The 25,203-nt window shown below is 39.2% G+C and overlaps 1 protein-coding gene and 1 long non-coding RNA gene across 4 annotated transcripts in view; one reads left to right on the top strand and one right to left on the bottom strand.

Annotated features, from left to right (window-relative positions):
- The window catches only part of LOC134481033 (immunoglobulin lambda-1 light chain-like), a 357,250-nt gene that overhangs the window by 279,526 nt on the left and 52,521 nt on the right, over positions 1 to 25,203 (bottom strand). Inside the window, exons 1-2 of one of the 3 annotated variants that reach the window (XM_063270870.1) lie at positions 11,802 to 11,924; positions 11,373 to 11,679 (exon numbers count right to left, since the gene is read on the bottom strand). The exons of 1 other annotated variant lie outside the window; for it this stretch is intronic. In XM_063270870.1, coding sequence (XP_063126940.1) covers positions 11,373 to 11,679; positions 11,802 to 11,847 — 353 coding nt within the window. In that variant the 5' untranslated portion in view covers positions 11,848 to 11,924. Of the gene's footprint in view, positions 1 to 11,372; positions 11,680 to 11,801; positions 11,925 to 25,203 lie in introns of those variants that run through there. One more of the 3 variants, XM_063270873.1, reaches the window with a different exon arrangement.
- LOC134481036 (uncharacterized) overlaps positions 1 to 25,203 on the top strand; it is a 121,654-nt gene that overhangs the window by 61,053 nt on the left and 35,398 nt on the right. The gene's annotated exons all lie outside the window — the stretch shown is intronic.

The raw sequence follows: 25,203 nt of genomic DNA, 5'->3' as shown, positions 1-25,203 counted from the left end.
GTGTCCCATAAGTTTGGGCATGGCGTATCTTTATGTTTGTTAACAAGTCTCAGCTTGGAGAGATTGTCTGAGAGAAACAGTATTTGGAAGCTACAAAAAGAATGATTCAAAGTCATGTCATGGGTCCAAACTGACAGCTTTGTAATCTGCTTAACATTGCTCCCAAGACAGCTCTCTGTAGATAGCTACTGGCACTAGATAGCCTTTTGCTTGAGATAGGTCTTTCCAGAAACAACTTCCCACTAGAGGCAGCTCTCTTATGCTAAAAAAAAAAATTCTAAAATCTCTCTGGAGAGTTCATGAGTTTTCTGATCAAAGTCAGAAAATAAGGTAGAAAAAAATCTTGGGTTATCTGAAAGTAATTCTTATGTTTCTGCCCAAAATAAGCAAGACAGATGAAATGTAAAAAAGCTGTGTTAGTTCTTGGAGAAGTTCTCTCAGGGTAGCTGATAGAAATCATTTAAGAGAGCGGTGTCACACTTCAAACAAGTTTCTCTGGAAAGCTGCTAGAAGAAATTCTAAAAGATCTGTGTTTGCTCTCCAGACATCTACAGACAGCTCAAATTTTAGTAGAAAAAAAAATTAAAAAGGATTTTCTCTCTGCATCCTTATCTCTTGCAGACTAAACCAGTCTTTTATTTACATATCAATTCATTCATTTACTTCAGGTTTCTTCATGAAGAAGGTAGATCACACAAAGGCAGGTCTTTAAGTGGCATCAACCTAAATAAGAAGGAGAGAGCATACAGCCTCCAGCCAGGTTTTAAATAGTTTTCCACAAATGACATGCTGTGAATGAAGAGCTGCTTGCTTTCTTTACTTGATATAAGACAAACTCAAGGAACTTCTATAGCATCAGGGTAGGAAATTTGAATGAAATCTTTTTCAATATCAAATATATTTTATGGACCTGTCCCCTAGTCAAGGAAAAAATTCTCTCACAGAATTAGACTGGAAAAACATTTCAACTTATGTCCTGTTTTATACCTCATGTCCACTCTGTGTCTTCTCACTTTCCTGTACATTTAGCCTTTCTTATTCACTTTTTTTTTTATTAACTTGAGTATTTCTTATATACATTTCGAGTGTTATTCCCTTTCCCGGTTTCCGGGCAAACATCCCCCTCCCCCCTCCCCTTCCTTATGGGTGTTCCCCTTCCAACCCTCCCCCCATTGCCGCCCTCCCCCCATAGACTAGTTCACTGGGGGTTCAGTCTTAGCAGGACCCAGGGCTTCCCCTTCCACTGGTGCTCTTACTAGGATATTCATTGCTACCTATGGGGTCAGAGTCCAGGGTCAGTCCATGTATAGTCTTTAGGTAGTGGCTTAGTCCCTGGAAGCTCTGGTTGCTTGGCATTGTTGTACTTTTGGGGTCTCGAGCCCCTTCAAGCTCTTCCAGTTCTTTCTCTGATTCCTTCAAGGGGGACCTATTCTCAGTTCAGTGGTTTGCTGCTGGCATTCGCCTCTGTATTTGCTGTATTCTGGCTGTGTCTCTCAGGAGCGATCTACATCCGGCTCCTGTCGGTCTGCACTTCTTTGCTTCATCCATCTTGTCTAATTGGGTGGCTGTATATGTATGGGCCACATGTGGGGCAGGCTCTGAATGGGTGTTCCTTCAGTCTCTGTTTTAATCTTTGCCTCTTCCTTCCCTGCCAAGGGTATTCTTTTTCCTCATTTAAAGAAGGAGTGAAGCATTCACATTTTGATCATCCGTCTTGAGTTTCGTTTGTTCTAGGGATCTAGAGTAATTCAAGCATTTGGGCTAATAGCCACTTATCAATGAGTGCATACCATGTATGTCTTTCTGTGATTGGGTTAGCTCACTCAGGATGATATTTTCCAGTTCCAACCATTTGCCTACGAATTTCATAAACTCGTTGTTTTTGATAGCTGAGTAATATTCCATTGTGTAGATGTACCACATTTTCTGTATCCATTCCTCTGTTGAAGGGCATCTGGGTTCTTTCCAGCTTCTGGCTATTATAAATAAGGCTGCGATGAACATAGTGGAGCACGTGTCTCTTTTATATGTTGAGGCATCTTTTGGGTATATGCCCAAGAGAGGTATAGCTGGATCCTCAGGCAGTTCAATGTCCAATTTTCTGAGGAACCTCCAGACTGATTTCCAGAATGGTTTTACCAGTCTGCAATCCCACCAACAATGGAGGAGTGTTCCTCTTTCTCCACATCCTCGCCAGCATCTGCTGTCACCTGAGTTTTTGATCTTAGCCAATCGCACTGGTGTGAGGTGAAATCTCAGGGTTGTTTTGATTTGCATTTCCCTTATGACTAAAGATGTTGAACATTTCTTTAGGTGTTTCTCAGCCATTCGGCATTCCTCAGCTGTGAATTCTTTGTTTAGCTCTGAACCCCATTTTTTAATAGGGTTATTTGTTTCCCTACGGTCTAACTTCTTGAGTTCTTTGTATATTCTGGATATAAGGCCTCTATCTGTTGTAGGATTGGTAAAGATCTTTTCCCAATCTGTTCGTTGCCGTTTTGTCCTAACCACAGTGTCCTTTGCCTTACAGAAGCTTTGCAGTTTTATGAGATCCCATTTGTCGATTCTTGATCTTAGAGCATAAGCCTTTGGTGTTTTGTTCAGGAAATTTTTTCCAGTGCCCATGTGTTCCAGATGCTTCCCTAGTTTTTCTTCTATTAGTTTGAGTGTGTCTGGTTTGATGTGGAGGTCCTTGATCCACTTGGACTTAAGCTTTGTACAGGGTGATAAGCATGGATCGATCTGCATTCTTCTACATGTTGCCCTCCAGTTGAACCAGCACTATTTGCTGAAAATGCTATCTTTTTTCCATTGGATGGTTTTGGCTCCTTTGTCAAAAATCAAGTGACCATATGTGTGTGGGTTCATTTCTGGGTCTTCAATTCTATTCCATTGGTCTATCTGTCTGTCTCTGTACCAATACCATGCAGTTTTTATCACTATTGCTCTGTAATACTGCTTGAGTTCAGGGATAGTGATTCCCCCTGAAGTCCTTTTATTGTTGAGGATAGCTTTAGCTATCCTGGGTTTTTTGTTATTCCAGATGAATTTGCAAATTGTTCTGTCTAACTCTTTGAAGAATTGGATTGGTATTTTGATGGGGATTGCATTGAATCTGTAGATTGCTTTTGGTAAAATGGCCATTTTTACTATATTAATCCTGCCAATCCATGAGCATGGGAGATCTTTCCATCTTCTGAGGTCTTCTTCAATTTCTTTCCTCAGTGTCTTGAAGTTCTTATTGTACAGATCTTTTACTTGCTTGGTTAAAGTCACACCGAGGTACTTTATATTATTTGGGTCTATTATGAAGGGTGTCGTTTCCCTAATTTCTTTCTCGGCTTGTTTCTCTTTTGTATAGAGGAAGGCAACTGATTTATTTGAGTTAATTTTATACCCAGCCACTTTGCTGAAGTTGTTTATCAGCTTTAGTAGTTCTCTGGTGGAACTTTTGGGATCACTTAAATATACTATCATGTCATCTGCAAATAGTGATATTTTGACCTCTTCTTTTCCGATCTGTATCCCTTTGATCTCCTTTTGTTGTCTGATTGCTCTGGCTAGAACTTCAAGAACTATATTGAATAAGTAGGGAGAGAGTGGGCAGCCTTGTCTAGTCCCTGATTTTAGTGGGATTGCTTCAAGTTTCTGTCCATTTAGTTTAATGTTAGCAACTGGTTTGCTGTATATGGCTTTTACTATGTTTAGGTATGGGCCTTGAATTCCTATTCTTTCCAGGACTTTTATCATGAAGGGGTGTTGAATTTTGTCAAATGCTTTCTCAGCATCTAATGAAATGATCATGTGGTTCTGTTCTTTCAGTTTGTTTATATAATGGATCACGTTGATGGTTTTCCGTATATTAAACCATCCCTGCATGCCTGGGATGAAGCCTACTTGATCATGGTGGATGATTGTTTTGATGTGCTCTTGAATTCGGTTTGCCAGAATTTTATTGAGTATTTTTGCGTCGATATTCATAAGGGAAATTGGTCTGAAGTTCTCTTTCTTTGTTGTGTCTTTGTGTGGTTTAGGTATAAGAGTAATTGTGGCTTCGTAGAAGGAATTCGGTAGGGCTCCATCTGTTTCAATTTTGTGGAATAGTTTGGATAATATTGGTATGAGGTCTTCTATGAAGGTTTGATAGAATTCTGCACTAAACCCGTCTGGACCTGGGCTCTTTTTGGTTGGGAGACCTTTAATGACTGCTTCTATTTCCTTAGGAGTTATGGGGTTGTTTAACTGGTTTATCTGTTCCTGATTTAACTTCGATACCTGGTATCTGTCTAGGAAATTGTCCATTTCCTGAAGATTTTCAAATTTTGTTGAATATAGGTTTTTATAGTAAGATCTGATGATTTTTTGAATTTCCTCCGAATCTGTAGTTATGTCTCCCTTTTCATTTCTGATTTTGTTAATTTGGACACACTCTCTGTGTCCTCTCGTTAGTCTGGCTAAGGGTTTATCTATCTTGTTGATTTTCTCAAAGAACCAACTTTTGGTTCTGTTGATTCTTTCTATGGTCCTTTTTGTTTCTACTTGGTTGATTTCAGCTCTGAGTTTGATTATTTCCTGCCTTCTACTCCTCCTGGGTGTATTTGCTTCTTTTTGTTCTAGAGCTTTTAGGTGTGCTGTCAAGCTGCTCACATATGCTCTTTCCTGTTTCTTTCTGCAGGCACTCAGCGCTATGAGTTTTCCTCTTAGCACAGCTTTCATTGTGTCCCATAAGTTTGAGTATGTTGTATCTTCATTTTCATTAAATTCTAAAAAGTTTTTAATTTCTTTCTTTATTTCTTCCTTGACCAGGTTATCATTGAGTAGAGCATTGTTCAATTTCCACGTATATGTGGGCATTCTTCCCTTATTGTTATTGAAGACCAGTTTTAGGCCGTGGTGGTCCGATAGCACGCATGGGATTATTTCTATCTTTCTGTACCTGTTGAGGCCCGTTTTTTGACCAATTATATGGTCAATTTTGGAGAAAGTATCATGAGGAGCTGAGAAGAAGGTATATACTTTTGCTTTAGGATAGAATGTTCTATAAATATCCGTTAAGTCCATTTGGCTCATGACTTCTCTTAGTCTGTCGACATCACTGTTTAATTTCTGTTTCCATGATTTGTCCATTGATGAGAGTGGGGTGTTGAAATCTCCCACTATTATTGTGTGAGGTGCAATGTGTGTTTTGAGCTTTAGTAAGGTTTCTTTTACGTATGTAGGTGCCCTTGTATTTGGGGCATAGATATTTAGGATTGAGAGTTCATCTTGGTGGATTTTTCCTTTGATGAATATGAAGTGTCCTTCCTTATCTTTTTTGATGACTTTTAATTGAAAATTGATTTTATTTGATATTAGAATGGCTACTCCAGCTTGCTTCTTCTGACCATTTGCTTGGAAAGTTGTTTTCCAGCCTTTCACTCTGAGGTAGTGTCTGTCTTTGTCTCTGAGGTGTGTTTCCTGTAGGCAGCAGAATGCAGGGTCCTCATTGCGTATCCAGTTTGTTAATCTATGTCTTTTTATTGGGGAGTTGAGGCCATTGATATTGAGAGATATTAAGGAATAGTGATTTTTGCTTCCTGTTATATTCATATTTGGATGTGAGTTTATGTTTGTGTGCTTTCATTCCCTTTGTTTTGTTGCCAAGACGATTAGTTTCTTGCTTCTTCTAGGGTATAGCTTGCCTCCTTATGTTGGGCTTTACCATTTATTATCCTTTGTAGTGCTGGATTTGTAGAAAGATATTGTGTAAATTTGGTTTTGTCATGGAGTATCTTGGTTTCTCCATCAATGTTAATTGAGAGTTTTGCTGGATACAGTAACCTGGGCTGGCATTTGTGTTCTCTTAGGGTCTGTATAACATCAGTCCAGGATCTTCTGGCCTTCATAGTTTCTGGCGAGAAGTCTGGTGTGATTCTGATAGGTCTCCCTTTATATGTTACTTGACCTTTTTCCCTTACTGCTTTTAATATTCTTTCTTTATTTTGTGCGTTTGGTGTTTTGACAATTATGTGACGGGAGGTGTTTCTTTTCTGGTCCAATCTATTTGGAGTTCTGTAGGCTTCTTGTATGTCTATGGGTATCTCTTTTTTTAGGTTAGGGAAGTTTTCTTCTATGATTTTGTTGAAGATATTTACTGGTCCTTTGAGCTGGGAGTCTTCACTCTCTTCTATACCTATTATCCTTAGGTTTGATCTTCTCATTGAGTCCTGGATTTCCTGTATGTTTTGGACCAGTAGCTTTTTCCGCTTTACATTATCTTTGACAGTTGAGTCAATGATTTCTATGGAATCTTCTGCTCCTGAGATTCTCTCTTCCATCTCTTGTATTCTGTTGGTGAAACTCGTATCTACAGCTCCTTGTCTCTTCTTTTGGTTTTCTATATCCAGGGTTGTTTCCATGTGTTCTTTCTTGATTGCTTCTATTTCCATTTTTAATTCCTTCAACTGTTTGATTGTGTTTTCCTGGAATTCTTTCAGGGATTTTTGCGATTCCTCTCTGTAGGCTTCTACTTGTTTATTAATGTTTTCCTGTGTTTCCCTAAGTGTGTTCATGTCTTTCTTGAAGTCCTCCAGCATCATGATCAAATATGATTTTGAAACTAGATCTTGCTTTTCTGGTGTGTTTGGATATTCCATGTTTGTTTTGGTGGGAGAATTGGGCTCCGATGATGGCATGTATTCTTGGTTTCTGTTGCTTGGGTTCCTGCGCTTGCCTCTCGCCATCAGATTATCTCTAGTGTTACTTTGTTCTGCTATTTCTGACAGTGGCTAGACTGTCCTATAAGCCTGTGTGTCAGGAGTGCTGTAGACCTGTTTTCCTCTCTTTCAGTCAGTTATGGGGACAGAGTGTTCTGCTTTCGGGCATGTAGTTTTTCCTCTCTACAGGTCTTCAGCTGTTCCTGTGGTCCTGTGTCTTGAGTTCACCAGGCAGCTTTCTTGCAGCAGAAAAATTGGTCTTACCTGTGGTCCCGAGGCTCAGGTTCGCTCGTGGGGTGCTGCCCAGGGGCTGTCTGCAGCAGCAGCAACCAGGAAGACCTGTGCCGCCCCTTCCGGGAGCTTCAGTGCACCAGGGTTCCAGATGGTCTTTGGCTTTTTCCTCTGGCGTCCGAGATGTGTGTGCAGGGAGCAGTCTCTTCTGGTTTCCCAGGCTTGTCTGCCTCTCTGAAGGTTTAGCTCTCCCTCCCACGGGATTTGGGTGCAGAGAACTGTTTATCCGGTCTGTTTCCTTCAGGGTCTGGCGGTGTCTCTGGCAGGGGTCCTGCCGCTCCTGGGCCCTCCCCCACGGGAGCCCAGAGGCCTTATACAGTTTCCTCTTGGGCCAGGGATGTGGGCAGGGGTGAGCAGTGTTGGTGGTCTCTTCCGCTCTGCAGCCTCAGGAGTGCCCACCTGACCAGGCGGTTGGGTCTCTCTCTCACCGGGTCTGGGAGCAGAGAGCTGCTGTGGGCCGGGATCCGCGGGTCTCTTATTCACTTTTGTTAATGATGTACTGAACCCATTTTTGTGCAAATTCAAACATTATTGACTAGATTCTGCATATGAGAAAAACTAGGCAGTTGTATGACTTTGATTAATGTTGTACATTCTAAGTCCATCAATTTTCTTGCAAGGTTTTAAACTTCATTTTTCTTTAGAGCTAAATGGTGTGTGTGTGTGTGTGTGTGTGTGTGTGTGTGTGTGTGTGTGTATGAGATTTTCAGATTCCACTCTTTGCAGGAACACAACTGTGTTGATTCCAGAGTTTGACTGTCATGAATAAAGCTGTAATAAACATGAAATGCATATATCTCTCTGGTATTATATGGAGTTCTCTGGTTATTTGCCCAGAAGTAAAATATCTGTATCATAATGTTATACTTTTCTTTTTCTTGTTACAAAATCTTTAGGCTGATTTTTACAATACCTTAATGAATTTGTTTACTCAACAGTAATGCTTCCCTTCTATGCATTCTCACCAACATTCATTGTCAGCTTTTGATGGCAGCCATTCTGAGTGGGTGAGGTGGTATCCCAAAGCATTCTTATATTCAATTTCCTAATGACTCGGGATATTGAACACTTTAAGAAAAAGTTATTGCAAATACACATTTCTCTTCATCTCACTTGCTTACATGCTGATTGGGCAGTTTAATTTTAGTGCTATTTCATGTCTTCAAATCATTGCAAACTCTTGAGTATTTGACCCTTCTAAATTGTGGCTGCTACAGATTTTTCTCCTATTGTGTGGGGTGTTTCCTCTGCTGACTTTCCCTTGTTGCACAGATACTTTTTGTTTTCAAGTATACATGTACCAATATTTAAAGTTAGCCCCTGTGCTGTTGATGTTCTATGTAAAATTTTTTTGTCAATTTCAATATTATCAAGAGTTCCCATGTTTCTTCTAAAATCTTCTATATTTTAGGGTTGAAATTTAAGTTTTTCATCCATTTTGAGTTTATTTTCAAACAGGGTGAAAGATATACGTCAAATTCCATTTTCTGCAAGCTCAGATCCAGTTTGGGCACCAGCAATTGTTGAATAGGTTATTTTCACTCCAAGTATGATTTTTATTTGGTTTGAAAAGACAAATATACACATATATGGGTTCAGTAGAAAATTTATTTCTGGTTCTTCTATTCTACCCATTAATTCATGTGTCTGTGTACAGTGATTTTTCCAGACTCTTCATAGTATAACTAAAATAACTCATTTGGCCAATTACCCAATAAACTTGGCAGGGAGATTATTTCCTGAAGGAGGAATTCAAAGTTCAAAAATTATATATACAGAAACTAGCCTCATTCCCACAGCAAGCACTGACATTCATGGAAGCTCATGGCTTGCTTGCTGGCTCTCTTCCAGCGTGGAAACTACTCACTCCTCCCTACCATGACCATGTCAAAACTAGCAGTTTAATAATATAGAAATTGGAATATTACAAGAAATTGTGAAATTGTGAGGAAGAAATTGTGTGAATGCTCCATCTGTCCCAGATAGTTGTTTTCATTCTGCTATTATAATCAATAAGATGAGTAAATTTACTTAGTCTTTTAAATATCTTTCTTCATTCCCACTTTTATCCCATTACAGCAAAACATGAGTTTAATTGCTGCATATCCTTTTGATGTGAGCACAGCCCTTCTATATAATTGTATAGGTTATATACAATATATATAATAGAATTTTTAATAAAACAGAATTTGTGATTTTCTTTGGCTCTTTCACTGAGCATTCTTTATCAACTTTCATTATTTCAGTCTTCTACCATTCAGAGCTTTAGACATCAAGGATAGTTCATGGAGTGGAAGAGCTCTATGACATTTGCATACCCACTGTATGTGGATTTTATCATGTAAATGTATGCAAGTGCAGACTTCATATTTCTTTATAGTCCATAGTTGGATCTTTTATAGTTTTGTATAACCCAGGTTTTGTCCTCATTAGAATATGACTCTCTCACCAAAATAGACACTTGAATTCAGTCTAATGTTTCACTTAGGAATTGGGGTCAGATAGCTAGGGAAATAAAACATCATACTTATGCCTCTTAGAAGAGGGAGTCTCCTGTGCAAACAACACATCATAGCACCTCTAGTCATTGTAGTACTGGGAACAAATTCCCTCCTGTTTCCACACATCCCTTTTCCAATGTCTGGGATGTACAGAGAATATCCTGGACTCCTTCAAAGGGCTTGGTTCACTTCTCCATTTGGCCAGACAATGCAGACCAGTTAGGATTCACAGGCAGACAACAGACTCAGGGTAATCCCCTGTTTCAGTTTGGGTTTCCATTGTGAAGAGACCCCATCACCAAGGGATCCTATACAGGAGAACATTTAACTGGGATTGGCCTACAGGATCAGACATTTGGTACATTATCATCAATGTGGGAAACATCATACTGTTCAGGCAGGGATTGAGCCTAATGGGCTGAAAGTTCTACGTCTTGATCTTAAGGCAGGCAGGAGACTGGATTTCAGGTAATTGTAGGAGGGTATCAAAGCCCACAGTGACATACTTCCTCCAGCTATGCCATACCTTCTAATTGTGCCACTCCGTGGGCTAATCACATTTGTACTACCCAACTCTACTCCCTGGTCCCCATAGGCTTGTTCAAGCCCATCAATCTATTGGGTCCTACTTAGCAATAGCACAATGCAAAATGCTTTTAGTCCAAGTTCAAAAGTCCCATTAGTCTTTCAAAATCTCAACAATGATAAAGGTCTAAAGTTCGAAGTCTCTTCTGAGATTGTTCTAATCACTTAACTGTCAAAAATCACATCACATACATTGAAAACCCCAGGATATACTTTACAACTACAAAATGTCATAGTCAGAAAACACTGAACAAAAGCAGACCAAAAGTCTAATGTGTGGCAACTCCAAACTCTGCATTTTCATGTCTAGTGCCAAAGAACTCTCAAGATATTCAAATTTCTTTCTGCTTTGATGACTCTAACACACTTTTTTCTCTTGGGCTCATTACTCCCTGCGATCAGCTTTCCTCAATAAGTATCCATGGTCTCATTCACCTCTAACATCTTGAGGACTCCGTGGCAATTACAGTTTCATAGCTTCCTTTTCCAATGTCTGGAATCCACACAGGATCTTCTGGACTGCATCAAAGGGCTTGGTTCACTTCTCCAGCTCTACCTTCTGCCGCATTCAAGAATCTGGTTGACTTCACTCCACTCCTTCTGCTGTTCTTGGTTGTAAGTCCACAGTACAGGCATCTCCAATGTTCTGTGGCCTTCTGCTGCAACTAGGCTTCATCACTAGGCTCTCTTCTTCATGGAGTTAATACTCAGCTTCTTTTTATTACCCCTTTAATATTGGGCTATCAACTCCAACTGAGGTTATCATCACCTGCGGCCTTTTCTGGCCTCTTACAATGCCAAGCTATAGCTGTGTACAGCCTCATTCATGCGGAGATCAGAAACAATGTATTTCAATTTCAAGTCACAATGCTTGCCTTGATATCCAGGCACAAAAAAGCAGGAATCCATTAATTCCATCCTGGTAGACAACCCCATTTTGCTTAGGGCTGGAATCACAGTGGCTCCAGTAAGAGTCAAAACCACAGTCTTCTTAGTAGCTTATTTATTACTTGAGTTGATTTTCCCAAGTGTGTTGTTTCCCATATTGCAGATGCACTTAGCACTATGGAGAGTTAGTGATACCACAGTGGAGGGAAAAATGAAAATATGCAAACAACTCATGGTCAGAGATGATGAGATGCTAAAGACCTCAGATGTGCAAAGAAGTCTGACACAAATTGCCAGTTGCAGTACTTTAACTGAAGACATGAAACAGCCATAGTTCTTTTCACAATAGATTTCACAGCTGGTGCTCTGGGGAGATTTTGTCTTACTTCCTCCATGGTTCACATCACTGTGATTAATACCACTACTGTAAGACTGACAGAAGTAGTCAGCTTCATCTTCAGTCTGCACATTATTGATTGTCAGGAGGGCTGAGTTGGAAGATCTGTCAATGGAGCCAGAGAACCTGTCAGGAACTCCATCTGGTCTCTTATCATCCCTATAAATCATAGTGGTGGGAGATCTTCCCTCATGCTGCTGGTACCAGTTCACATAATTGCTTCCAATGTTACCAGTGCTGCGCTTGCAAGACAGTTTGACTGTGCTTCCGAGATTCGTAGACACAGAGTTTGGCTGAGTAAGCACAAACTGGGCACATGACCCTATAAGAAGAAAATAATAAAAATCAGTTAGAACAAGGTCATTCCATCCACAGTAAAAACTAGAGGCTAAACATCCCAAGAAACAAACAATTACAATCCAATAATTGCTTAAACTCATTCACCTGTTAAGTGATGAAGGAAGGCAAGGAATAGTAGAGTCCATGTCATGGTGAAAACACTCAGATTTTGCCTCCTAAGTACAATGAACAAGGTATACCTAGGCAGCCCTCCTTATATGTCTCTGAGATTCTACATGCATGCTGGCTCTATGCAAATACAGTCTTCCTGTGGATGTACAAATTACTCCTTTATTTCAAACTGGGACTGACTGAGAAATTGTGAGGGAACACATGAGGGTAATGTGGTCACCACTAAAAGGCAGGCCATAAAAATGTGATAATGAATGGAAAACAGCAGAGGACTGGGTGCATAAGGAAGCCCTTAGCCATGACACCCCAGTGCAACTATGTCCTGTTGTCTGGTATATGAATACTAAGTCTCTCTCTGGCAACAGTGAGAACACTTAGGAACTTACATGTCCCCTACCAATATTCTGATTGAAACATCAATTATCCCTTAATATAATTTTGTAAATATCAAATAAAGCAATGGGTAACTCATTTCACTTTTACATAGAGAATCAATACCTGGTTTGAGAGGCATACTCTTATTTTACTGTAGGAGTCTGGAGTTTATAATTTTGTTCATTTGGAGGTAAGAATTTATTAGAGGATTGGAGTTAAGAGTGAGTCTCAGCATATAAGAATGCTTGCTGTTTCTGCAGAGGATATGAGTTTCGTTCTTAGTATCTTCAGACAGCTCAGAGCATCAAGCATCCTGTAGTTACACCTCAAGAGGATTGGATGTCCTTTTCTGGCCTCCTCAAATATGCAGACTCATTTCTGTGCTTGCAAACACATGCACACACACATGCACACACACACACAGCATACACACACACACACACACACACACACACACAACATGGTCAATATATAGTTTATCATCTGCTTGCTACATATTAGTTCTGAAGAAATGGTGAAAACGTAGCTGGTGAAATCTTCATCCTAAAAGATGCCTCTGTGTAACAGTAGAGGATACGAAGCACTGTGGGAACCTATTAATAGAAAAGAAGATATCAACATTTATATCCTGAGACTATGTTACCAAAATTAAAAATATTTATTTTTTGAATATTTTTTATTTTTATTTTTTTGGTTCTCTTTTTCGGAGCTGGGGACCGACCCCAGGGCCTTGCGCTTCCTAGGTAAGCGCTCTACCACTGAGCTAAATCCCCAGCCCCTTGAATATTTTTTAAATGCTATGTGTATACTGTCCATGAAAATAATACATGCCCTTGTTGGAAAATGTATATCTTCTGTCTAATTCTCCTTTGGAATTAAGGAGGAATTATGAAGTCTAGTTGTGTGTTTACTACTTCACATGGCCTATAGGACCAAAGAGCAGGAAAGAACAAAATGTAGCCCTCCATGGCATTGATACTTGTGCAAGTGTGTGAAAGAAAGTAGTGATTTCTGAATGACTTGGACTTGCCAGGTGCTCTGTCATCTCAAGAACAGATAAGCACTGCCCTCTAATGGGCATGAGCATTCTTCAGAATCATTAGGGGATAAAATATTTTCTTTCACGTAAAGAATTTAGCAATGTTAAAGGAACTTAAATAGGCAAGGAAAGTGAAAACACGCTTCCAGAGCCCTTTGTTTCCTTTTTCTAGAAAATTCATGAGGGAAAATAGCTAAAAGCATAAGGGCCTTAGTTGATACCTATCAACAAAGAAATGATAGCAAAAAGGGTGCATTCAGGGGGTTCTGTAAAGTACCCAATCCAGCATATGCTTAACACACTTTCAGTCTTCTCTCATCCTGAAAAAATAAAGTTGATATTTTCACCTCCACAAGTTGGTTTGTTTTACTAAATCATTCAATTCTTTTTTATTCTATAAAATGAACTTGAAAATTCCCTAAACAACTATCAACAGTTCAGTTATATAACTTGGGGTCTCCCAGCCTGCACGTACTCTTTTGCTGCGTAACCATGCATCCGTGCCTCATTTGAATCCACCAATCAAGTCCCTGTAACCATGCATCTGCTTCTGTATGCCTGCTTCTGCTCCCCAGAACCCTATAAAAACCCGTCCCCAGTCTTGCTGGGTGCGCCAGTCCTTCCGAGCTGACTGAGACACCCGCAGGTACCTTTGTATCCGGACAATAAACCCTCTTGCTGATTGCAAAAAAAAAAAAAAAAAAAAACAAACTTGGGGTCTCTCCTTTAGGATTCAAAATGACCTCTACTCAAGCTTATATACCTAACTTACAACTAGGAGAAATCTTAGAATTAGCCCTGACCTAAGTCCCATTCCACAGCCACCTTCCACATTAAGTAATATTTCTCTATGGGGACATGGTAGGAAACTCAGTCAGCCCCCAAATTCACTCTGATTGAGCAGTGCAGGATATGATTTCACCTTGGAGAACCTGAGCTGCTATTCTGCCACAAGACATGGTAAACAGTACCGTGAAGAAAGTGATAAGGTTGTGAGGAGAGAGCAGCAGATGAAATAATCTCAACTCAAAGACTCTGGGAGAGATTCACGGTGAGTGTACACTTATTCTGATTCTTTTACTCACCTCACCCCTGAATCTTGCACCCTTAAGCTGTGACTGTCTAAATGGAGATGAATGAATGTAGGTTGGTGGTGATCTGGGAGAAAAGTCGCCTGGTATTTGCTACATGGCTATGGTTGGAACTCCTGTGAAGGCTCATTAACCCATTGTAGGGGAATGCCAAGGTATGGGGGTGGGAGTGGAAACATCTTCATAGAAGCAGGTTAAAGGGAGAAGGGGATATAATTTGAAATGTAAATATATAAAACGTCAAAAAAAATGGAATCCTGAATCTTGATGGCCAATGGATGAGACTCCAAATAAGTCATGATGAATGAGGTAAGTCAGACCTGGAAAGATCACATATATTTGAGTATGATCTCTTAAAAACATGCTAACCAAACTATAGTTTTTTTAAACCCATAAAACGTAGGTGTAGAGGAAGGGACAAGCGGATACATGAATCTCAGTAGATGGAGGGCAGAATAGAAATTTGGTGGAATGAGGAATATGGATACCAGAATAGGAGTATCAGATGGGGAAGGGGAATGGGAAGGGTTAAGGGAAGAGGAAGGGAGAGAGATTTGCATCATGAAATGATAGAAAGTCAGGTATAATTGAGACTCAACTAAAGGAAGGGATCATTTCTTGTTTCCTTCTGAAATTGCATATCTTTTTAAGAAAATAAAATTGGAATTGAAATCAAGAATAAAAAGAGAATGTGTCTACATTGTGAAGATTAGATCCTTTTGCTGATTTCTACTATGACCTGGTTCTCGGCCTTGAGAATAGTTACACTGTCAGATATAGATCTAATCAATATGCATGTTGCTGTGAATTTTCCCCAGTGACAGAAGCAGCTCTTGAAATGTTGTATGGAGACAAGTATGCATATGTACAAAGTCAAAATTCTCATTCTTTACCTCTTATATATATTATATATTTTTGAGAATATCCTATGGAGAAAATTGGGACTACATTTATTTATTTATTCTGGCAATTGAGCCCAAGGTCCTCCAGAAAGATAATTACTAGATTTATCACCTAGAAATATGACCATCCAGAATAAACGTATTTTAGCAATTTTTTTACATATTTTTAATCATGTAAATGTAGCTTTCATATATGGAACATTTCTGAAGAAATAAATCCAGACCAATGTCCAGATATTTGGTCTGTGTCTGGATTTCCAGATTTTTGTAGACTAAGGTGGAAGACAGATGAATAGCATGTTCTCATAAACCTGGGATATAAAGCAATGGATCAGTCTTGAACTAAAATAATCCAATTGACAAATAGATTCTCAGAAAGTTATTGGATGGTTTTCTCCTTTAATTTATTTTTTAAATAAATTAGTTATTTTATTTATATGATTGGCTGTCTCTATAAATTGGTTACATTCTGAAAACCATGTTTTGTGCTCCTTATATTTTCAGGTAATATTTAAGTCATTCTTAAATTTCTGACAGTGTTCAAGACTGGGTGTAGTCTCATAGCTAACCTAAGCTGTTTAGCATTGAGTGACATGATGTATATTTGAGTGAATGGTTTTTAGATAGGATGTAATCTGAAACTAGGATTCAGGTGTGGAATTAAGCTTTTCTAAGTTAGAGGGATGACAGAATACATTATCTGATTGACAAATTGTTGGACTGGATGTCATTTGTACCTACTACTGTGTACTTGTCATAAATATTTCAGTTATATCTGGGAGAAGAGTACTTTTTTTTTTGAAGAGTACTTTTTTAATTGGACAGAAAGATGAGATGTAGAGGAATTCCCCTTAGTATCTGATTGGTTAATAAAGATGACAAATAGCCAATTGCTAAGTGAAAATGAGTAGGCAAGTTTTCTGGGAAAGACAGGAAGGGGAGATTTGGAAGAGGAGTTGCAGGAGATAGTGAATGCAGGAAGTCAGAGCAAGAGTTGTGGGAAGGAAAATGGAGCAGAAGTGCATGGCCTAGAGAAACTGTAAGTCGCAGGGATTTCATCGCTGGGGAATGAAATGGTGTAGAGGCATATCTGCCCAAAAAGGAGGATGCTCTACACAATTGTCATGGAAAGTTTATCATTCAAATATATTCCTGTCGTACACTAAATATTTCTTATTAAGTGTTGCTGAAGGACACAGGACAGCTTTGCAGGAAGACAAAGGCCACTTTACCTATTAGAAAAGTGACCAAACATTTTTCAGAGTTAATTTTACACATGGGTATAGTGCTAGGAGATAAAATCTTAGAAAAGAAAACAAGAAAAGTCAACACAGGATTTGAGAAGCAGCTTTTTATCTCTTCATAGTTCCTTTATCTAAATTAGCACTGCAACTCATTGGTCCTTTACAATTTTCTAAAATAAACTATTTGATTGCATAGAAAATAATTATGTTAAATACTTTATTTTTATACTTCCTATTGATTATGACATTTTACTGTTTGTAGTAGCTATTCCTAGTGGGCAACATTACTATATCTGCAATGAACTAAAATCCAGAATGGGAAGGCTTACCTGTAATCCTGATCTTGATCCTGGGAGATATAAAGATTTTTGACCTGGATCTTGTCACGGGGATCTTGAGGCATAGTGGCTATGAATCCCAGCAGACTAAGGCAAGAATATCTCCAAGTTCAAGGTCAATTGAACAAAGGAAGTCCAAAATCTAGGCATGGTAGTACATACCTTTAATCTGGGCCATACCCTCTGTTGAAGACCTACATAAAGACATTGGGATAAGAAGATTCTTCTTTACCTGCTTTCTTTGTGGGATTGAGCAACTGCTAGATCCTGGGAATTCCATTTAAATCTGCTGTGGATCATTGTTGTGGAGTTGGACTATAGACTGTAAGCTATCAATAAATTCCCTTACTATATAGAGAGTTCCCATAAGTTCTGTGACTCTTTAGAGTTGGTACCATGAGTAAGGGTAGAGAGGAGCAAAAGTATAAGGATGATTCATCTGGAATAAAAAAAAAACCCAGGATAGCTAAAACTATCCTCAAGAATAAAAGGACTTCAGGGGGAAATCACTATGCCTGAACTCAAGCAGTATTACAGAGCAATAGTGATAAAAACTGCATGGTATTGGTACAGAGACAGACAGATAGACCAATGGAACAGAATTGAAGACCCAGAAATGAACCCACACACATATGGGCACTTGATTTTTGACAAAGGAGCCAAAACCATCCAATGGAAAAAAGATAGAATTTTCAGCAAATGGTGCTGGTTCAACTGGAGGTCAACATGTAGAAGAATGCAGATCGATCCATGCTTATCACCCTGTACAAAGCTTACGTCCAAGTGGATCAGGGATCTCAAACCAGATACACTCAAACTAATAGAAGAAAAAGTGGGGTAGCATCTCGAACACATGGGCACTGGGAAAAGTTTCCTGATCAAAACACCAATGACTTATGCTCTAAGATCAAGAATCGACAAATGGGATCTCATAAAACAGCAAAGCTTCTGTAAGGCAAAGGACACTGTGGTTAGGACAAAATGGCAACCAACAGATTGGGAAAAGATCTTTACCAATCCTACAACAGATAGAGGCCTTATATCCAAAATATACAAAGAACTCAAGAAGTTAGAAGGCAGGGAGACAAATAACCCTATTAAAAAATGGGGTTCAGAACTAAACAAAGAATTCACAGCTGAGGAATGCCAAATGGTTGAGAAAAACCTAAAGAAATGTTCAGCATCTTTAGTCATAAGGGACATGCAAATCAAAACAACCCTGAGTTTTCACCTCACACAGTGAGAATGGCTAAGATCAAAAACTCAGGTGATAGCAGATGCTGGCAAGGATGTGGAGAAAGAGGAACACTTCTCCATTGCTGGTGGGATTGCAGACTGGTACAACCATTCTGGAAATCAGTCTGGAGGTTCCTCACAAAATTGGACATTGAACTACCTGAGGACCCAGCTATACCTCTCTGGGGCATATACCAAAAGATGGTCCAACATATAAGAAAGACACATGCTCTTCTATGTTCATAGCAGCCTTATTTATAATAGCCAGAAGCTGGAAAGAACCCAGATGCCCTTCAACAGAGGAATGGATACAGAAAATGTGGTACATCTACACAATGGAATATTACTCAGCTATCAAAAACAACGAGTTTATGAAATTCGTAGGCAAATGGTTGGAACTGGAAAATATCATCCTGAGTGAGCTAACCCAATCACAGAAAGACATACATGGTATGCACTCATTGATAAGTGGCTATTAGCCCAAATGCTTGAATTACTCTAGATCCCTAGAACAAACGAAACTCAAGACGGATGATCAAAATGTGAATGCTTCACTCCTTCTTTAAATGAGGAAAAAGAATACCCTTGGCAGGGAAGGAAGAGGCAAAGATTAAAACAGAGACTGAAGGAACACCCATTCAGAGCCTGCCCCACATGTGGCCCATACATATACAGCCACCCAATTAGACAAGATGGATGAAGCAAAGAAGTGCAGGCTGACAGGAGCTGGATGTAGATCGCTCCTGAGAGACACAGCCAGAATACAGCATATACAGTGGCGAATGCCAGCAGCAAACCACTGAACTGAGAATAGCACCCCCGTGGAAGGAATCAGAGAAAGAACTGGAAGAGCTTGACGGGGCTCGAGACCCCATATGTACAACAATGCCAAGCAACCAGAGCTTCCAGTGACTAAGCCACTACCTAAAGACTATACATGGACTGACCCTGGACTCTGACCTCATAGGTAGCAATGAATATTCTAGTATGAGCACCAGTGGAAGGGGAAGCCCTGGGTCCTGCTAAGACTGAACCCCCAGTGAACTAGATTGTTGCGGGGAGGGCGGCAGTGGCGGGAGGATGGGGAGAGGAACACCCATAAGGAAGGGCAGGGGGTGGGATTAGGGGGATGTTTGCCCAGAAACCGGGAAAGGGAATAACACTTGAAATGTATATAAGAAATACTCAAGTTAATAAAAAAAAAAGTATAAGGATGAATCTTTCAAGAATCTGGAGTTGGATTAATCTTTCATTGACACCTTCAACTACTGAAACCTCTCCAGATACTCTGTCCTGGGAGCTCAGAAACCATTGAAGGCTCGTGGTGGAAACTATATTTCAAATTTGAGGAAGCTAATGCCTTTGATTATCTTGATGAATTAGGTGATCTGGTGTACAAAAGTTTCTATACATTGGGGGTTAAATCATAAAATGATTTTACTGGCTTGCTGCTTTTAGTATCTCTGGAAAAACTGATGTAGGAAAAGAATGAGCTCTGTGATAAAATCAAATGGCTCCAGATGTAAGAGAGCAATCTAAAGTTTCTAAGTGTGTCCTTGAAGAGAATCTTATCTCCATTAGCCATAGAGCTTGAATTGCAGAAAATCAAACTGAAGCCCTCATTATAATGTTGGCTGAATTACAGCAAAAATTGAAATCACAGCTTCAGAGGGTGTCAGTAGGCAGATCTATCAGAATCACACCAAACTTCTCAACAGAGTCTGTGAAAGCCAGAAGATCCTGAACAGATGTCATACAGACACTAAGAGAACACAAATGCCACCCCAGATTACTGTATTCTGCAAAACTCTCAATTGAAATAGATGGAGAAAGCAAGATATTCCATGACAAAGCCAAATTTACACAATATCTTTCTATAAATCCAGCGCAACAAAGGATAATAAATACTACACCCTAGAAAAAGCAAGAGACTAATCATCTTGGCAACAAAACAAAGAGAAGAAAAGCACACAAACATAATCTCACATCCAAATATGAATATAACAGGAAGCAATAATCACTATTCCTTAATATCTCTCAACATCAATTTTCTCAACTCTCCAATAAAAAGACATAGATTAACAAACTGGATATGCAATGAGGACCCAACATTCTGCTGCCTACAGGAAACACACCTCAGAGACAAAGACAGACACTACCTCAGAGTGGAAGGCTGGAAAACAAATTTCCAAGCAAATGGTCTGAAAAAGCAAGCTGGAGTTGCCATTCTAATATCGAATAAAATCGATTTTCAATTAAAAGTCCTCAAAAAAGATAAGGAAGGACACTTCATATTCATCAAAGGAAAAATCCACCAAGATGAACTCTCAATCCTAAATATCTATGCTCCAAATACAAGGGAACCTACATACATAAAAGAAAACTTACTAAAGCTCAAAACACACATTGCACCTCACACAATAATAGTAGGAGATTTCAACACCCCACTCTCATCAATGGACAGAGCATGGAAACAGAAATTAAACAGAGACATAGACAGACTAAGAGAATTCATGAACCAAATGGACATAACAGATATTTATAGAACATTCTACCCTAAAACCAAAGGATATACCTTCTTCTCACCACCTTATGGTTGTTTCTCCAAAATTGACCATATAATTGGTCATAAAACAGGCCTCAACAGATACAGAAAGATAGAAATAATCTCATGCGTGCTATCAGACCACCATGGGCTAAAGCTGGCCTTCAATAACAATAAGGGAAGAGCGCCCACATATACATGGAAGTTGAACAATGCTCTACTCAACAATAACCTGGTCAAGGAAGAAATAAAGAAAGAAAGTAAAGAATTCTTAGAATTTAATGAAAATGAAGGTACAACATACCCAAACTTATGGGACACAATGAAAGCTGTGCTAAGAGGAAAACCCATAGCTCTGAGTGTGTGCAGAAAGAAAACAGGAGAGAGCATATGTCACCAGCTTGAACAGCACACCGAATAGCTCTAGAACAAAAAGAAGCAAATACACCCAGGAGGAGTAGAAGACAGGAAATAATCAAACTCACAGCTGAAATCAACCAAGTAGAAACAAAAAGGAACATAGAAAGAATCAACAGAACCAAAAGTTAGTTCTTTGAGAAAGTCAACAAGATAGATTAACCCTTAGCCAGACTAACGAGAGGACACAGAGAGTGTGTCCAAATTAACAAAATCAGAAATGAAAAGGGAGACATAACTCCAGAATCAGAGGAAATTCAAAAAATCATCAGATCCTACTACAAAAGCCTATATTCAACAAAACTTGAAAATCTGCAGGAAATGGACAATTTCCTAGACAGATACTAGGTACCGAAGTTAAATCAGGAACAGATAAACCATTTAAACAACCCCATATCTTCTAAGAAAAGTAGAAGCAGTTATTAAAGATCTCCCAACCAAAAAGAGCCCAGGTCCAGACAGGTTCAGTGCAGAATGCTATCAGACCTTCATAGAAGACCTCATGCCAATACTATTCAAACTATTGCACAAAATTGAATCAGATGGAGCGCTACCGAATTCCTTCTATGAATCCACAATTATTTTTTTACCTAAACCACACAAAGACCCAATGAAGAAAGAGAACTTCAGACCAATTTCCCTTATGAATATCGATGCAACAGTACTCAATAAAATTCTGGCAAACTGAATCCAAGAGCACATCAAAACAACCATCCTCCATAATCAAGTATACTTCATCCCAGGCATGCAGGGATGGTTTAATATATGGAAAACTATCAATGTGATCCATTATATAAACAAAATGAAAGGAGAAAACCACATGATCATTTCATTAGATGCTGAGAATGCATTTGACAAAATTCAACATCCCTTAATGATAAATGTCCTGGAAAGAATAGGAATCCAAGACCCATACCTAAACATAGTAAAAACCATATACAGCAAACCAGTAGCTAACATTAAACTAAATGGAGAGAAACTTGAAGCAATCCCAGTAAAATCAGAGACTAGACAAGGCTGCCCACACTTCCCTACTTATTCAATATAGTTCTTGAAGTTCTAGCCAGAGCAATCAGACAACAAATGATCAAGGGGATACAGATTGGAAAAAAAGAAGTCAAAATATCACTATTTGTAGATGATATGATAGTATATTTAAGTGATCCCAAAAGTTCCACCAGAGAACTACTACAGCTGATAAACAATTTCAGCAAAGTGGCTGGGTATAAAATTAACTCAAATAAATCAGTAGCCTTCCTCTACACAAAAGAGAAACAAGCTGAGAAAAAATTAGGGAAAGGATACCATTCATAATAGTCCAAAATCATATAAAATAACTCGGTGTGACTTTAACCAAGCAAGTAAGAGATCTGTATAAAAAGAACTTCAAGCCCCCGAAGAAAGAAATTGAAGAAGACCTCAGAAGATGGAAATATCACCCATACTCATGGATTGGCAGGATTAACATAGTAAAAATGGCCATTTCACCAAAAGCGATCTACAGATTCAATGCAATCCCCATCAAAATACCAATACAATTCTTCAGAGAATTAGACAGAACAATTTCCAAATTCATCTGGAATAACAAAAAACCGAGAATAGCTAAAGCTATCCTCAACAATAAAAGGACTTCCGGGGGAATCATTATTCCTGAACTCAAGCAGTATTACAGAGCAATAGTGATAAAAACTGCATGGTATTGGTACAGAGACAGACAGATACACCAGTGGAATAGAATTGAAGACCCAGAAATGAACCCACACACCTATGGTCACTTGATTTTTGACCTAGGAGCCAAAACCATCCAATGGAAAAAAGATAGCATTTTCAGCAAATGGTGCTGGTTCAACTGGAGGTCAACATGTAGAAAAATGCAGATCCATCCATGCTTATCACCCTGTGCAAAGCTTAAGTCCAAGGGGATCAAGGACCTCCAAATCAAACCAGATATACTCAAACTAATAGAAGAAAAACTAGGGCAGCATCTCAAACACATGGGCACTGGAAAAAATTTCGTGAACAAAACACCAATGACCTATGCTCTAAGATCAAGAATCAACAAATGGGATATCATAAAACTGCAAAGCTTCTGTAAGGTAAAGGACACTGTTGTTAGGACAAAACGGCAACCAACAGAATGGGAAAAGATCTTTACCAATCATACAACTGATAGAGGCCTTATATCCAAAATATACAAAGAACTCAAGAAGTTAGATGGCAGGGAGGCAAATAATCCTATTAAAAATGGGGTTCAGTGCTATAAAAAGTATTCACAGCTGAGGAATGTCGTATGTCTGAAAAAGACCTAAAGAAATGTTCAGCATTTTAGTCATAAGTGAAATGCAAATCAAAACAACCCTGAGATTTCACCTCACACCAGTGAGAACGGCAAAGCTCAAAAATTAAGGTGACAGCAAATGCTGGTGAGGATGTGGAGAAAAAGCAACAATCCTCCATTGCTGGTGGGACTGCAAACTGATACAACCATTCTGGAAATCAGTCTGGAGGTTCCTCAGAAAATTGGACATTGAACTACCTGAGGACCCAGCTATACCTCTCTTGGGCATATACCCAAAAGATGCCCCAACATATAAAAGAGACACGTGCTCCACTATGTTCATCGCAGCCTTATTTATAATAGCCAGAAGCTGGAAAGAACCCAGATACCCTTCAACAGAGGAATGGATACAGAAAATGTGGTACATCTACACAATGGAATATTACTCAGCTACCAAAAACAATGACTTTATGAAATTCATAGGCAAATGGATGGAACTGGAAAATATCATCCTGAGTGAGATAGCTCAATCACAGAAAAACCCACATGGTATGCATTCATTGATAAGCGGATATTAGCCCAAATGCTTGAATTACCCTAGATGCACAGAACACTTGAAACTCAAAAAAGAAGAAAAAAATGTGAATGGTTCACTCCTTCTTTAAAAGGGGAACAAGAATACCCCTGGCAGGGAATAGGGAGGCAAAGTTTAGAACAGTGGCAGAAGGAACACCCATTAAGAGGCTGCCCCACATGTGGCTCATACATATACAGCCACCAAAGTAGATAAGATGGATGAAGCAAAGAAGTGCAGTCCGACAGGAACCAGATGTAGATCTCTCCTGAGAGACACCACCAGAATACAGCAAATACATAGGCGAATGCCAGCAGCAATCCACTGAACTGAGAATGGGACCCCCTTTGAAGGAATCAGAGAAAGGACTGGAATAGCTTGAAGGGGCTCGAGGCCCCATATGAACAACAATGACAAGCACCCAGAGCTTCCAGGGACTAAGCCACTACCCAAAGACTATACATGGACTGACCCTGGGCTCCAACCTTATAGGTAGCAATGAATAGCCTAGTAAGAGCATCAGTGGAAGGGGAAGCCCTTGGTCCTGCCAAGACTGAACCCCCAGTGAACGTGATTGTTGGGGGGAGGGTGGTAATGTGGGGAGGATGGGGAGTGGAAGCCCATATAGAAGGGGAGTGACAGGGGTTAGGGGGATGTTGGCCCGGAAACCAGGAAGGGTAGTAACAATCGAAATGTACATAAGAAATACTCAAGTTAATAAAGAAAAAAATAACTAAATCATAAGTGGAAAAAGAACAATGTTTGGATTTTCATAATTTGTCCTATTGACTGTGACTTTTTCCTTACAGAATCTTTTCAGTTTCAGAAGATCCTTTTTATCAATTATTGATCTTAGAGACTGAGCTATTGGAGTTCTCTTCAGGAAATTTCCCTCTGTTCCAATGAGTTTGAGGCTCTTTCCTTTTCTCTTCTATTAGATTTAGTGTATCTCATTTTACATTGAGATCCATGATCTGCTTGGACTTGAGCTTTGTACAATTTGATAGATATCGATCTATTTTCATTTTTTGATATACCGAATGCCAGTTAGACAAGCACTATTTATTGAAGAACTTTCTCTTTTTCCACTGTATGTTATTGGCTTATTTGTCAAAGATTTGTGTGGGTCTGTTTCTGGGTCTTCAATTCTATTCCATTGATCATCCTTTCTGTATCTGTGCCAAAATAATCCACTCTTTTCCACTACTGTTATGTGGTACAGATTGAGGTCAGGGATGGTATTTCCCCACGGAAGTTCTTTTATTATTGAGAATTGTTTTTGCTATTTTGATTTTTGCTGTTGTTCTTATTGTTGTGTTGCTCTGTTTTGTTTTCT

This window comes from Rattus norvegicus, chromosome 11, assembly GCF_036323735.1.
Source record: "Rattus norvegicus strain BN/NHsdMcwi chromosome 11, GRCr8, whole genome shotgun sequence".
Taxonomy (NCBI): domain Eukaryota; kingdom Metazoa; phylum Chordata; class Mammalia; order Rodentia; family Muridae; genus Rattus; species Rattus norvegicus.
The sequence above is the reverse complement of the archived record's forward strand: the minus strand, read 5'-3'. Positions and strand labels throughout refer to the sequence as shown.